Consider the following 17,025-nt stretch of genomic DNA (forward strand, 5'->3'; position numbering starts at 1 on the left):
AAATAAAAATAAAGAAAATAATCTAAATTCAAAATATGTAATTAATTAGAAAATTTAAAAAATTGACTGTATTGATTAAATTGGACTATATTTTATATCTCTCCATAAATGTTGAATTGTACCAATGTTATCAATAAAAAAATGATGAAACACTGAAAAATCTTTTTTAAAAATTAAATTTTTATATACTTATTAAAATTAGCATCAAAAAGATGTAAAAGATGAAAATGAATCCAAATTTTTAATTTGCATAAAATCTTACGCAGTAAGATAAGTCTAACTAGGTCGTTGAGGACACGACTATTTATCTTTGTAATGAAACGAACAATTGAGACTGTGTTCCAAAATTTACTGCTAATACTGAAAATCTGTAGTTTACGTTTTATATGCACTATAGTTTTTCAATATTGATAATTAATTTTGGAATACATCGTTCAATATATTTATTTTTAAATATATGAAGATCTTGTGGCGATTCACATTTGGCTTTATTTGATGTATTCCTTGAAGCCTGTTATTGTTTTGTGAAGAATAAGAAGTGTACACTATTTTACTGTTTCTTTAAAATGGATAAATTATTTATTTTTATTTTAGATCAAAGTGAAACAAATTATAATTCAGATAATTTAGACATTGGCAGAAATGCAGATATTCCATATTATGGATGGAGATTGTTTTTTTCTTGATAAAGGTAAATATCGCGCGCGCGCGCGCGTGTGTGTGTGTGTGTATGTGTTTTTGCACACATCACATGCTTAAGGGCTTAGATAAAAATCATTAGAAATAACACAGAAAATAATACAGGCAATAGATTGCAAAAATTGCTATGCATTAATGATTTCTGATAGATCGAATCTATTGCCTGTATATTATTTCCTGTTTTTATTGCCTATGTTTTTCATTGTGTCTGGGCTCTAATATATGTATTGTATGTATTAATAAATTACTTTTATAACAGAATATAAACCCGACTGTATTATTGCAAAGCAAACTAAAGCAATGGAAGGCTTTATAGGAAGGCACAAAGAATTATCTTCGTTATGCACAATGGCAAATTTTGAAGCAGGAATGTCTTTCGATGTCGATATATGTGAATTGTACAATGATACTGAATTTATGAAAGAGTGGCCAAATTTTAAAGATGAGATATATGAGAATCCAACAAAAACATTAAATTGTATTAAACTTAGTATTCATCAGGTACTATTTTTTTATTATTAGATATATATTATTTTAAATTAATTGTAAGTGGACAGAGATGGGAGGGAGGGCAAAATGGCTGTTTAAATTTATTTGAAATAGAAGATATAAAATAATTGTAATCTTTCCATTTGAAAATACAAAATACAAAATGATTTTTAGATATTCATTTAAAATAGGAAATAGACATTTTTTTAAATGGTTTTCCAAAACAAAAATATTTTTGTACGCAGCTTTAAAATGTGTTTTCTGTATACACATTTCGATTATGTATTGTGAAGAATATTACTAAGGCCTCGATGGTCTAATGACTATAGGACACTCGCACGGAATATGTGACATCCGGGCTCGATCCGTGGCCAGATAATATTTTTCGTATTACAATTATTTACAAATTTTAAGATGCTTAAAGATTATTATAGAGATACCTAATGAGCATCAATATTATTAAATATAAAAACTTGTCAATTTCATTGTATCAATCACTATTCCAGTTCTGATGTTCTGTTTCAAGACTGAAAATAATTTCGGCGCATTTACAGCATTGTGATATATAAATTCACACGAAATTGTTTTCAGTATTAAGATCCAGTTTGATTGCTTAGTCTTAATTCTTGTGTGTTCATATCTGGTCTTTAAAATAATATTCAAAAGTATAATAATTTTTGTAATATTCTTATATTTATTTTTGAATATTTTTCTTATAATATATTTATATTTAATTCTTATTTTTTATTTTTAATACTTTTACTCTTTATTATAATCTTTATTTATATTATTGGATTGTCCGGAAAGTTCGTGCTGATGTTGAAGGAAAATTGAAACGCAGAAAATTTTAATTTAATAAATGTATACTAAAATTTAAATTTTAATCGGCACGAACTTTCCGGACAACCCAATATAATTAATAATTTTTATTTATTATGATTTTTTATTTATGAACTTTTATAAATATAATATAAACTTTTACAAAACAGTTTTACAATGGAACATAATGTTTTCAAAAGATTTCCAAAGAAGGAATCACGTTTCATAGTTAAAAAAAATCTTCTGCGAAGATTTATATTAAATTAAAAATTATAATAATAAGTGAAACTGTTACAATATACATTTCAATTATAATAATAGTAAAATATTAAGAATTAAAGTATAAATTATAATAGAAATAAAAGAATTAAAGTATAAATTAAAAATAAATATTTAAAAATAAATATTAAAATATCATTTCATTTTTTTTCTTTGAAGCTTCATAATTAATGACACAATGCAGATGCGAGCAATATGGACATAGGCTCATTTTAGTCTATACGAAGTTAGCTCCTCCTATTTTTAGAATTAGCGTATTTTGAGAATTATATTGAATTGTGCTAGATTTGTGCCCGAATATCAATATCATAATATGAAAAATAAAAATTTGAAATTCTATCATTGCAAATTAAAATGCGTGGATGAAAACTTCTCTACGGTTTTTTTTTACCGAAATATTTAACTTTTTGTTAAGTGTAACAAAAATATTAATCAAAATATTTATGAGCGCTACTGCATATATTTCGGAATATAGCCGTTACTAATATAATTATTTCTATTAAAGACTATTACTATTAAATCAATTTATAAAATTAAAAATTTAATGCTATTTATCTGCCAGTTTATTGTTTTCTTCACATGACAAATTATTATTTATAATAGTAATTATTATTTATAAAAGTAATTGGATTTAAAGTAATGGAATATATTTGACAACATATACAAGGGAGGATATGTACAAGGGAGATAGACTAAGGCAGGGATTGTCTGAAATTGGACACGGGCTCGGAGCGAATGCCCGGCTATTATGCATGTCTACAGTTAACTTTATCCACAATTCATTTATTTCGCAAATAATATGAAATTATAATCGTCAATCAAATATTTATGAATTAAGTGTTATTATTTTTATAAATGAGAAACATTTATTCAAAACATACATTATTATTATTTTACATTAATTCTGAGTTATCTAAATTTGTATAAAAAGATATTTTTTAATATTTCTCTTGAACGGTATCTGAAATTATTTTTGTTTGTATTATATATGAAATGTCTACACATATACATTTTCTTTCTTTTTTATAATCGCTGTTCGATATATTAGAAAAACATTAAGAAAAATTGAAAAATAATTAGAAGAACAATTTTTATTTTGTTTTTAAATAAAAACAGGTTAAAGAAATGAGAAAAAATATATAATAATATATAATAATATATAAAAAGTACATATAATTATATATAGAATATTATATAATTATATATATTTTTTTATATATTATACAGTATGATTATATACATTTTTTTCATATCCTTAACCTGTAGTTTTTATTTAAAAACAAAACAAAAATTGTTCTTCTAATTATTTTTTAATTCTTAATATTTTTTTAATATATCAAACAGCGATTGTAAAAAGAAAGAAAACGATATATAGACATTTTATATTTACAATTTATATTAATATTAATACAAAAGAATTTCAAAGTATGTAAAAATTATTTTTTTAATTATTTTTTTTTTCTATTACATATATTTACATATGAACCGAAATTATACAAGAAAAAGAAAATGCGTCTTCCATATGATATCCCTTATTATTTCTTCATATTATCATTTTCTTCATATTATTTATTGCCCAAAAACGTTCAACTAATGCTCAGCGCGTTCAACTATTATCCGCAGGCAGCTGGGCGCCCGCGAGCAGTGCCCATCTGCCGATCTCTGGACTAAGGAGACTTCACTCAATCTAACCAGTCCTCAGAAAATGGACCGATTTTGAATTTTGAGTTAAGTTTCGATTTTCGATACTTGCGGCGCTTGTGAACTTAGTATTTTTGCGCATAATGAGTGCGCCATAGAAAAAAGTGTCACGAATATAACTTAACCCCGCTAGTTACTGTATCGCGCTCCATGTAATCGCACCCAAGTGGCTTCTGCACTGGACGTGGAAACGCTTGCCGCGTAAAATGTAAAGCGGTAGCCAATAAGCTTACAGCTCCTAATGTGTTCATTGGTTACCGCGTCTCATTTTGCCGCGTGGCAAGCGTTTCCGCGTCCAGTATGCAGGAGCCAAACGGGTACGGTCAACGCGATGCTGCAAACGCTTTGAAGCGTTTTTTAATTGATTAGTTTGTAAAATTCTTTCTTCTAATTGATTCAAAGCATTTGTAGCGAGACTGATCATAGCCTTAGTCTACCCCCCCCCGGTACAATATACTTTTTAAATCACAAAAGATGAAATTTATTGCTTTTAGAGATTCAAGATGACAAGAAATGTTATTTATTCTTAACATTTTAAATAGAACAATAAATTCGATTTTTGTAATATTTCGAAAGTAACTATAGGATTTTAATAATATAATTTAGTTTTAATATAAGTGCAACAATTTCTTTGCATTAAATCAAAGGAATTTTGGAAATTGCTTTATCACTAATATTATAATGTTCTTGATTTTTTTACTTTTAATAATGAGTGATGTATTGTAGCTTAAACATATATCTAAAATATATTAATTTAGAATTTTATATTTAAAAAATTTTTAACGCAAAAATGTTTTAAGCAAGTGTTTATTGAGTATACTTATGCAGCTATTAAACGCAATAATATTCAATAAGTGGTATAATATTTCTTAAATAATATATTTCTGTGCTATAAAATATAAAAGAAAATATGTATGTGCTAAATTATTGTTAGAGAGCAATAAAATAATTTCTCAATTTTTTTGTTACATTTTGTTTTTAATATATGCGAGTGAAGCCAGTTTAATTTCAAGTAATTTCCCCTAATTTTTTTAAACAAAATTTCCTAAATGGTTTTAACAATAAAATTGGAAATATATAATAACAAATTAATATAGAAATTTTTACAAACTTAATTTATATTGGGCTGCGTTCGGATTTCCACGCGGGTATTCCTCGAGTGTTAGATCATCCTTGTTTAACGTTCAATAAACAACAAGGATAGTATGATATCCGAAGAGTACCCAAACAGGTGGGAATTTGAACGCAGTCTAATATAAATTAAGTTTGTATTTGTAAAAATTTCTATTATTATTCTATTACTTTAAAATAAATGCCTGGAACCCTGGAGAGACTCCTGTTTAATAGAGATAACATAATCATAGATTATTTTCTGCTTTGTTTTAATTGTTCCTGTTACAAATTTTTTATATTACAATTTTAGAAAATTTTTGAGACAATACCGGATGAAAATTTGCAACATGTTCTGAATTCTATTAGCAATTTACCAACAGTTAAAATAGGTATATTAAATTATAAACCAATTATATGCTTGCGAGATCTCAAATTAAACTGTTATGGTAAGTATTTTTATATATGAGTAGTGCGTGCGCGCGCGCGCGCGTGTGTGTGTGTGTGTGTGTATAATATACAGAGTGTCCCGTAAGTTTTGGTCGCACGTTTTAAGTAAATCTAATAATATCTCATTAACCATTGCGAAAATTGCAAAATGGTAGAGGACTTTTCGATAAGTTTAGTCCGCTCTATCTACATAAAACCGATTGGTCAAAACTTATGGGACACTCTGTATATATGTATATATAATTGTGCGTGCGTGCATGCATATATATATATATACATGCATATGTATATACACATGCATGTACATACAAATAGTATATAGCACGCGCACGCATATATACAGATATACTATTATATTATTTTTTATATATGTATATGTATATACAAATATAGATTTTTATTAGAAAGTATATATAATAATTCTTGTTTTTTCTTGTTGAACTGAACAATAAATGTTACTTTATAAAAATGGTTACAGAGAAATTGATATCCACCAGAGGCTGTGTAATAAGAGTTAGCAGAATAAGATATCTTGCACAATGGATAGTATTTGCCTGTTCCAAATGTCACTTGCAAAAGTTAGTCAAACAGCGGCAAGAAATGTATACATTACCAAAAAAAAATGTGATGTGTGTGGTACATCAAAATTTTATCCAATTTTAGATTCATCTTATACAAAAACTGTCTTATGTCAAATAATTAGAATTCAGGAACCGTTAAATGATGAACAGGTAATTCAATTACCTAGTACACAAAATAAATTTAAATGAGCTAAAATAAATTTTATGAGCTAAAATAAATTTAATGGAGCTAAAAAGCAAAACAACTAATATAAAAGATCAATATGGGTAAGATTTCGGAGACTGTAAAGTGTTGATACGCATCTGAGCGAACGCCTATTAATACTTTATAATTCATGAAATCTTATTCACATTAAATTTGTTTGCGTCGATGGCTTTGCTTTTTGACTCCGGCGCAAATTGGACAGGCCTGGTTTAAACCAAAGACATATAGAATGGAAGAGAACTGTGCCATCCGTATTCAACTAGCATATATTAAATGATCAATGAAAATAAGAGCGAAAGAGTGTGAAAACGGCATCTCTCTCTCATTCTCTCTCCCTTAATCATTTAATAGACAGAAATATTGGGTTGTCCGGAAAGTTCGTGCCGACTAAAATTTAAATTTTAGTATACATTTATTAAATTAAAATTTTCTGCGTTTCAATTTTCCTTCAACATCGGCACGACAATCCAATAGATTGATGTTCTATCTCGTTCATTTTTATCGATCAATTTGGCGCACGTCATGGATGGCGTAATCCTCTGTATTTTTCATTTAAAGTAATTTATTTATCTAAATGTACCTAAATAAATAAGCATAAATAATATTATATATACGTATATTTTATTTTATCTATACAGGATGATTTCTAAAAAAAATTTAAAGAGATATTTCTTGATTTATTACGAAGAAAAGGTTCCATGAACATCTGTCTTAAAGTGCTTTGTTTTCAAAATACAGTGTCACAGTTGAGAAAAGAAATATGTATAAAAATTTCGAAAATCTAAAAAAAATGTTGAATTCGGCACTGACTTTGTTCTAATGCTGCTCTGACATGGTGCAAGAATCACTTTGATGCTATTCAAATTGTATTATGTCAGAAACGTCAATGCAACATTTCTTGAACTCGTACAGTTTATCCGAATATAAATTCAGCACTAGTTTCCATTTCTCAAATACAACAATCTTAACGCACTGAGCCGAATGCGTGGCATTAAAAAGTTCATATTCAGTGTGCATTAGTACAGTCTGCCGAATTCACTATTAGAGATATTTTAATCAAATTTATAGTGTTTTCTCTTGACTATCGCTCATTAGCAACACTCAAATAGTGTACCATGTTTTCGTGACTATGATGTAAAAAATGGTGGCAAATTTTATGCACGAAGTAGAATTTTGCTACACCGTTTCAAAGAGACGATGTAAAGTCTTTGTGACATTTAAAATTTGAAAATGGAAGTCAAGCGGGAACAGAGTTTTAGCGCAATAAAATGTAGTGTACACCATTCTAGTGTAGTGTAGTTGAGTATAACGCTTACACGCAACTGGTGCAGTGCGAGGCTGCACCCAGTGCATCCCAAGAGAAAACACTATTAGTGTTCTTACATGTAGTATCAAGAATCATTTTCTAGTACCAATGAAACATTTTTATTTAAATTTGCTAGAAGCATTCGCATGAATAATAAAAGTGCTTAAAATTTTAGAACATCGTTCATCGGATTTTTTCTTCATAAAATCAAGAAATATTACTCCCTTAAATTTTACACTTGTTTAAGAATGATCTTCTATATTTTAATATGTTATAGTAATCATATACTTAATACATTTTTATGATCTTAGAAAGATCAATATATATTTTAAATACATTGTAATATTATATGTATATAAATGAAATGTCAAATCATTTTGATATAAAATATTCATAAAATTGTATATATAATATTAATATATAACATCATCTTGCAGGAGAATAAAAGTAAAGTACCTAAAATACTTGATGTAGAACTTTTAGATGATTTAGTCAATATCTGTATGCCGGGCGATGATATAACACTTACAGGCATAATCAAGGTATTTCTAAAAAAATAATTATAGATAATATTTTGTATTTTAAATTAAAAAATTCTTTTCTTCTGTATATTTTTATCATATAAGTATTAATTATTTATAATAATAACATACATCTATTATTAATAAGAAAAACGAATTTATTTGTATATTTAAATATATAATTATATAATTCTATTTATAGAGTTGCCACAGACCAGGAAAACTGGGAAAAGTCAGAGAATATAGAAAAGTCAGAAATTTCGAAACTTGCTCAAAATTTCTTTAAATTGCTCCTATTCCAAATAATTATTATAATTTTTTAAATATTATATCTGACGTTTATAATCCAATACATTAAAAACTCGAGCACTTTAAACGATTTTAAGAAAATAATTAAAATTTATATTTTATTTAGTATTTTTATTTAATTGCTATTTTTCGTCATAACTTCTTTTTTCCAATACTAATTAATTTTTTGTTGAATTTAGACTCAAAATTTTATTATGCTATTAAGCTTCTTTTACATTGTTTTTAATCTTTATCGTACAAGATCGGATTACTAGTGACCGAACAATCCTGTTCGTGCAAGTTTCTTTGTCTTTCGATAATTATAAATTATATCATATTTTATTATTTTAAATGAAATTTCGATATTTATTCTAGAAAATTGAAAGAATGATAAATTTTTAGAGATTTTTTGAATCATTCTGAATAGGTGAAAAAAATGAACGGATTCTAATGACTCGTGTTTGGACAGATGAGGCATCAAATTGTACCTTGTATTGTAAGGGTTAAATAATATAGATTAGCTTTTCTATGATTCTAAATATTAAAATTTACATATTTGATATTGGTCATGAAAAATTTTTCATTTTCATCTGGAAAACTTGGAAAAGTCAGGAAATTTTAAAATTTATTTTCTGTGGCAACTCTGTATTTAATTCGCAAACAAAGAGAAAGAAGAAACATTATTTGTATAACATGTTAAATTAGGTTTTAGGAGTCGATGATGGTACAAATAAAGTACAAGTTGGAACTCCATTTTCGTTATACATGAAAGCAATAACGGTTGTTAATAACAAGCATAGATATCAAAACAAAAGTTCTATGAGCACTGAAATTTCTTTAAAAAATTATTTAGCTATACAGGTACTTTTTTTCTGTTAAATATAAGATAAAGTTATTAATTTTACATTCTAACATAATTTGTTTTTTGTTATATACAGGACATATATAAAAAACCAAATCTTTTTGCATTATTAGTACATTCGTTATGTCCTAATATATACGGCCATGAGATAGTTAAAGCTGGATTGATATTGAGTTTATTTGGAGGTAATGCAAAATGTACACAATTACGAGACGATATACATATTCTGTTAGTTGGAGATCCTGGTCTTGGCAAATCGCAGATGTTACAAGCTTGTGCTCGAATATCTACAAAAGGTATACGTGAGAAAACTAATAATATTTTTCTAAGCTTCTTTATATAGTATATAAGTATTTTATATGGACATATATAAATATATAAATATATAAATATTGTTAAAAGGTGTGTACATCTGTGGCAATTCAAGTACATCCTCTGGATTAACAGTAACTCTTACAAAAGAAACGGGATCAAATGATTTTACTTTAGAACCTGGTGCTTTAGTTTTAGCAGATCAAGGTTGTTGCTGCATTGATGAATTCGATAAAATGTGCTCTCAGCATCAAGTAAAATAACATGGATATTGTTTACAATATAGCAAACGTACTAAAATATGTGCAATAAATGAATGTTATTAATGTAGAAATTGTAGTGTTTAACAATTTTAACATTTTTAATAAATCATTTTTTAATTATATTGATACAGTATAAAGCTTTATAAATGACTAAATTATTTTTATATATATTATTCCAGGCGTTATTAGAATCAATGGAACAACAAAGCATTACTGTTGCAAAATCAGGTGTAATATGTTCCCTTCCTACACGGATATCAATTCTGGCAGCGGCTAATCCTATCGGAGGCCAATATGATAAAAGCAAAACAGTAAATGAAAATTTGCATATAAGTCAACCTATTCTCTCACGATTTGATTTAATTTTTTTATTATTAGATAAACCAAATAAGGTAAATATTCGTAAATAAAATATTAGTGCAATATATAGAATGATTTTTATGCAGAACATCTTATTTCAAACAATCTAGCAGAATATCTTGAAAATTGAGCTAAAGATAAAAAAACGTTTTAGACAAATGTTATATGATCTGGGAAGGAATAAATAATGGTAAAATTAATTTGTCAAAAAATTGATTTTTAAGAGGTTTCTTTGCTAAAGATCGTTTTTAAGACAGTTTTTACGATTTTTTTTTTCAAAGAACGCACAACCAATTGATTAAAATTTATATTTACTACTTAAAAGGTACAAAAACCTATTTTAGTTAAATTTATAACATTTATTTTATTTAATTAAATAAATTAAATAAATAATTTTGGTCAATCTAGTTTGTAATTAAATTAAACTAAACAAATTTAATCATTCTTTTGAGAACGCTAAGTCAATACTATTCCAGTTGCGGGTTTCTCTAAACGTTTTATCGACAATTATTGCAATTAATTAGCGATAGCCGCAATGCGGCGAGTGCTGCGCTTTTTTCCAGGATAGTCCTGCCTGTGGCTGTCGCTAGTTAACGATAGCGACAATCAATAAAATCAAATTTGAAAAAGTAAGAACTTTATAAAAATTAAAAAATTAACTTATAAAAATTAAAAGAATTTTTTTAACTTTTAAAGGGATTCTAAAGACAATTAGTCGTAGTGTATATAGAACTTACATACAGATGATTTACATGTCATTGACATATCACTATATACTACTACACCAATATCTCAAGCACACATATACATAAATTTTCGTGTAACGATAACATTTTTTAATTGGATGTCTAAGTTCAATTCTAAAAATCCCACATTGTTTCTTCGTGCGAACTACTACTAGTCTATGGACTACTATTTCGTAAATATGATACATAGATTTACGAGGTATTAGGAATCAGCACTGGTACTAACTCTTGTTCAAATAAACTCAATGATAAAAATTTATAATAATACTGAATGATAAAAATAAAATTAATAATTTCTGGACGTTTCGGCTCGACTTTGAGCCATCCTCAACATGTATATAATTAATTACCGGCCTTCAAACATTGTATCGTTGTTAAGTGAATCGTAAAATACATATATTCTTCCTTCCAAATGCAAATTACGACCATGTAATAAAGCACGACCATCCTCAACATTAATCAATGTTATGACACTTCAATTTCATAGAGTGATGATTGATTGACCATCTCAATACTCACAGAACACAGCATCCGCTTATATATAATAATAGTTCGTTACATTGATAATAAAAAGAATATAAAAAACCAATTGTATATTGCACATAGTCAAACATTAAGTTTAAAATATTAATCGACAAGGAATTTGTCATGTATCACAAGTTATACGTTCAAAAATGTAACTGTTAAGTATATTGATCACGAAACAAAGTTTAAAAAATATAACTGAACTATTATTAAGTACGGATTACTATGTATTATTTATAATAATCATTTATTATAATAATATTATTTATTATAATAATCATTGTCATTAAAATATTTGGATAGAAATTTACATTACAAGCGATGTTAACGATGATGCAATTATTGCGACGTGTTTATTAAGATGTTATGAGAGCGTGTGAGAGGCTAAATAAAAATTGTCGTTATTAGGATAAAAGAGTATAATAAATAAATTATAAAATAATATAAACAATAAAATAACAGATATTAAGAATAAAACATAAAAATATCAATCTTTCTTAAATAATTCATGATATAAAAAAATTCAATACATATCAGTATCCTCCTGTAATTTTAATTGACCATGGTGCGACTCGATAATGGTATTTCGGACCACGCGCTTTTATATTTAAACCGCTCTTGCTTCGTTAATTTTTTGTATCCTTAAAACTTCACAAAAAATATTTTTAAATACATTGTATATTTCGAGAAAATGAAATAATTTTATCAAAAGAATTCTCTTCTAAGATCATTGCCATTTTTAAAATAAAATTATATAAAACATTTTTATTTATCGAGCTCAATGTTTAAGATATTTAGCTGGATTTAAAATGGGACTCTTTATATAATAATTATTATAATTATTTTTTCTCTATATATAATAGCATTTTGATAACCTATTATGTAAACATATCATGACTGTTCATACCAATTCACATACAAATTCCAATGAAGAAATTACGAAATTATTTTTCCACAATGAATGTGCTTTGAGGTAAGAAAAGTGATATTCCATTTTTTTTTAATAAAATAGATTTTTTTATTAACAACAATGATTTTCAAATTTGTTATTAATTTCATCATAATTTAACTTGTTTATTAAGAGAAATGGGAAAACAAAATGGAAAAAAATATTTTTAATAAATTTTGTCATATTAAATCAAATTTAAATTTATCAATGAAATGCATAAATTTACATATTGTTCTATTTAAAAAATGGAGAATATCGCTATGTAACAAATAACAATCTTTTTAAATCAAATAAATTTTATTTGATTTAAAAAAATAATGTTTAAATCCAAGAAATTTTTTCATTTAATCGAAATTTTTTTAAATTGAAGCAATCTTTTCTCTGGATGTGTAAAACAAAATAACGAGATTACTTTAAAACACTTATAAAAATGAAAAACTAACTCCTTACACCCTCTCCCCCTCTCCCCCCCCCCCCTCCTCTCAATATATAGCCGTAAAGGACACGTAAAGTGCATTTATCAGCGTTTACTCAATGCGCATGCGTAGCCTATTTTCTTGTACCTACATCTATTTCCACCAATGTAGATTAATTTTAATCTCGGTCCAACTTATTTTTTTTCTCATTTTTAGAATTAAAAAAAGATGAAGAGTAAGTGGAATCGAAATTAAAATTAATTTACATTGTGGAAATGGATATTAACGTGTCTTATGGTTGTTTACTAACTTAAGTCAGAGAGGGGAGAGGTAAAGATAACTACTAACACATTTTTATAAGTATTTTAAGTGATTATTTCATTTATCTCATTATTTTGTTCAAATACTCTTTTAGAAATGACATGCAGAAAAACTTTAACGTGCTATTTCTGGTTTTATGATACATAATTCTGTATGACTAGTGACTACACAGTCTTATTATTGTGTCTTATAAAATCGCAATGTGACTCAACGAATTGGAAATAAAGGCCTTAAACGGTTAAGTTGGATCTTTGAAATACTTTTATGCGAATTTATATATCTATTTATACATATATGCAATTTTTCAAACTGTGCGTCGAATTAATTTTTAGTCTTGAAATGCAATTCTAATAGAGCTAGAGTAGTAATATCACAAATTAAATTGACAAGCAATTTAATTATATTGATGATCATAAGATATTTTAGATTGATCTTAATATTTTGATGTTGATAAGCATCCTAAAATCTGTAAATAATTTTATTACGAAAAATGTTATCGGGGATTGAACCCGAATCTTTTGCATTCCAAGCGAGCGTCCTAAGGTTTTAGATCACCAAGAGACATCAGTAATTCTTCGCAATAACTCATACATATGGAAGTATTTAAAAGGTGTATAAACAAAGTACTTCTATTACAGAGTATCCCGAATTTAAATGGCAAACTTCGGGAGTGTGTAGGGATCAATAAAAAGAAAAAAAAATCCTTTAGAAATGTGCTTATTTTTGCTACGTTTTAAAGAAAATTGCCAAAAAGACGAAATATAATTTTCATTTTTGTACTTATTACTTATTTATTCACACTTATTTATTCACATTGTCACCCAATTGACCCAATCAGCAATATTTAATGTAAAAATATTAAATGTTTAAAAACTATTTTTTAAATATTGTGTGCTGATTGAGCACTTGCTTAATGCAGATATTGTTCAAAATGTTGGCCTCTTGTAGCAATGCATGCAGATGCATTGCATCTTGTATGAACAGCTTATGTTGCAACTAAAGACTGATTTGGTCAATGTAATGACTCACCGATCTAGTACTCTTCTGTCTGGAAGTCAGCGCGCTCTACTCTTATCGCTCTATCTTATACTGTTTCTAAAACATTATCACTGAAATCGTACGCGAAAACAATAATATTCCGCTTTAAAAATAATATTTCGAAAATTACATTTTTTGGGAATTTTCTCTAAAATGAAGCAAAAATTAACGAATATCTCTCTAAAGGATTTTTTTTAGTTTATCGATTCCTTACATGCTCCTCAAGTTTGGCCAATTAAATTCAAGACGCCTTGTGTATAAGTTATCACGAAGAATATTATAAGGCTTCGATGGTTTAAAGGCTTAGGATGCTTGTAAAGAATGCAAAACGATCCAGATTTGCCTAGCCGAAGTATTTTTCACGAATATTTTTCACAATAAAATTATTTACAAATTTTATAATGATTATGAGCAGTATATTAATTTTCACCGTGTATACATTTTTTTAGTACCCATTATACTGGAGTCATTCATGTCCGGCGTATTTTTTTTAATGGATTAAGTTCACAAAATATTTTAAAAATTCATGTAGCTTCCTTAACTATTCTGAATGAAAGATTTATATAACAAATCTATTTGTTTAAATATTTTATTTTTGCAAACAAATGTATATGTAAACACAAATGTGAATATGATAGTGGTACGTTAAAAAATTTGTAACTTTTAATCAAATCGATGAAATCTAATAATTAAAAAAAGAAAATAAAGTTCAAAGTTCATATTTTAAGAGAAAAAAATATGCTAACAAATTTTTTTAATTTAAAGGCTTAAGCTCGGGACATAAAATCTTACAATTTCGAAACTTATAAAAATAAGCGTTCTTATGAAAAATTGACATTTAATAACTTTACAAAATTTTTATTCAAAATCTGTAATCTCATACACTTTCGTAAATAAAAAAATATTAGGTGTGAGAAAAAGTTCGTGGCGTTTTTCCCGTTAGATGTAACGCCACGAACTTTTTTCCACACCTAATACATATGGCATGATAGATGTAAAAGAATAAAGAAATCATTCTCTTACAATGTCATCTCTTTTGCAGAGCTTGACATTTTTGATTTGACATTTTTATTCTAAGATAACATTGAATAAAAATTTTTTCGTTATGTGCTTTACTTATAAAAATAGTCAAGAAATACGAAAAAAAACGGTTTTAGAATTGCATTTCAAGACTGAAAATAAATTCGGCGCATAGTTTGAGAAACTGGATATGTTCTATGTATATTCTATGTATAAATTCACATAGAATTATTTCAGCGCTAAATTTCCAGCTTGATCGTTCAGAATTTTTACTCCCAATTCCTTAATAATTTTGTTGTAATTATTTTTTATTTTAAATAAAAATGAATTTAACTGTGAAATAAATATTTTTAGAAAAAAGCTGATGTTGCCATTGGCCTCTGAAATTATACCACAGTCTATTCTTCGAACTTACATTTCCTATGCCCGAGAATATGTGAAACCGAAATTATCCGTTGAAGCCGCAACAGTATTACAAAATTATTATTTAAAACTTCGAGCGAAAAAAGAGCAATTTAGTAGCATACCAATATTCAATAGACAATTAGAAGCTATGATTCGATTAACTGAGGTTTAATACTTTATATGTGTCATAAATCAAAATATATCAAATGAGATAATTTATATCATTTTATTATAGGCTAGGGCAAAACTGGAATTACGTATGGAAGCAATTGAATCGGATGCATTGGACGTAATAGATATATTGAAATATGCAATGATAGATACAATAGAAGATGATCATGATGTAATACCAAAATTACATTCTGATGGAAAATTAACAAATAGAAAGGTAAATTGTGCGTATGTGCATGTGTGTACATGTTTTTATTTAATAAATTATTTACATTTATATGAAAAATTAAAATGTCTACATTTAATATTCTTTATTTATAATAATTCTTTCTTACAGCTAAAAACATTCATAAAGATACTAGAAAAAAAGGTAACTGCAGGTAAGGAACACATATTTTCAGTAAAAGAATTGGAAGCACTTGCAGTATCTGAAAATATTTTAATGGACAATTTAACTGTTTTAATTTCAAAATTAAATGAAGAGGGTATTTTATTAAAAATTAGAAAAGATATGTATAAATTTATTCATTATACTTCATAATGTAATATAATTCTTATATATAGTGTAATATAAAAATTTAATATGTAAAATATGTGATATTAATTATGCAAAAATAAATATAAGTTTATTTTTCTAAATTTATATAAATTTCTGTTACATAATAATTACATAAATTATATTGTGAAAATATTATATATCAATATGTGAAAATATTATTTATTCTAGTATTTTTTATTCTAAATAATGGTATAAAACAACAATAATATCAATTTGAGGCTAATAAGAATCAACGCAGGACGATGCGTAATCTTATTAACGTGAAATGATGACTTAATTTTAATATCTCTGTGATATCTTCTTTATTCACAATCGTCTTAAATTTATTCTCTTTTGTTGAAGAATATGATATTAAAAATCATGGTTCTCAATTTTTGTCTTCACCAACACTATTGTTAATATTCTCCTGTTCAAACTAAATACGTTTGAGAAACAAATATTTAAGTCAATAGTGAATTGAAAATAAAATCCGCTGGAGTTATTTAAAAAAAAAAATATGAATTACAAGTCTAACATTTTTGCCATGAAATTTAGTATCTGAGAATAAAACATCTCTGTCATTTCTATCACTGTGCTCTTTTTCTGAGAAATTGAAAAGATAAATAATTAAGGTATCGCCCTGAAAACGAG

At 26.6% G+C, this 17,025-nt stretch overlaps 1 protein-coding gene across 1 annotated transcript; it reads left to right on the forward strand.

Annotated features, from left to right (window-relative positions):
- Positions 1-642: 642 nt before the first annotated feature.
- Positions 643-16,475, forward strand: LOC105621588 (DNA helicase MCM8). Its single transcript, XM_012203058.1, is given in 14 exon segments — positions 643-691; positions 959-1,200; positions 5,423-5,546; positions 6,026-6,141; positions 6,144-6,278; positions 8,077-8,181; positions 9,154-9,309; positions 9,387-9,606; positions 9,713-9,876; positions 10,065-10,277; positions 12,380-12,489; positions 15,615-15,831; positions 15,901-16,053; positions 16,174-16,475. Coding segments are annotated over 14 exon segments (2,208 nt in total). The 3' UTR covers positions 16,378-16,475.
- Positions 16,476-17,025: the final 550 nt, after the last annotated feature.

The sequence above is a fragment of the Atta cephalotes genome, assembly GCF_000143395.1.
Source record: "Atta cephalotes unplaced genomic scaffold scaffold00034, whole genome shotgun sequence".
NCBI classification, from domain to species: Eukaryota; Metazoa; Arthropoda; class Insecta; order Hymenoptera; family Formicidae; genus Atta; species Atta cephalotes.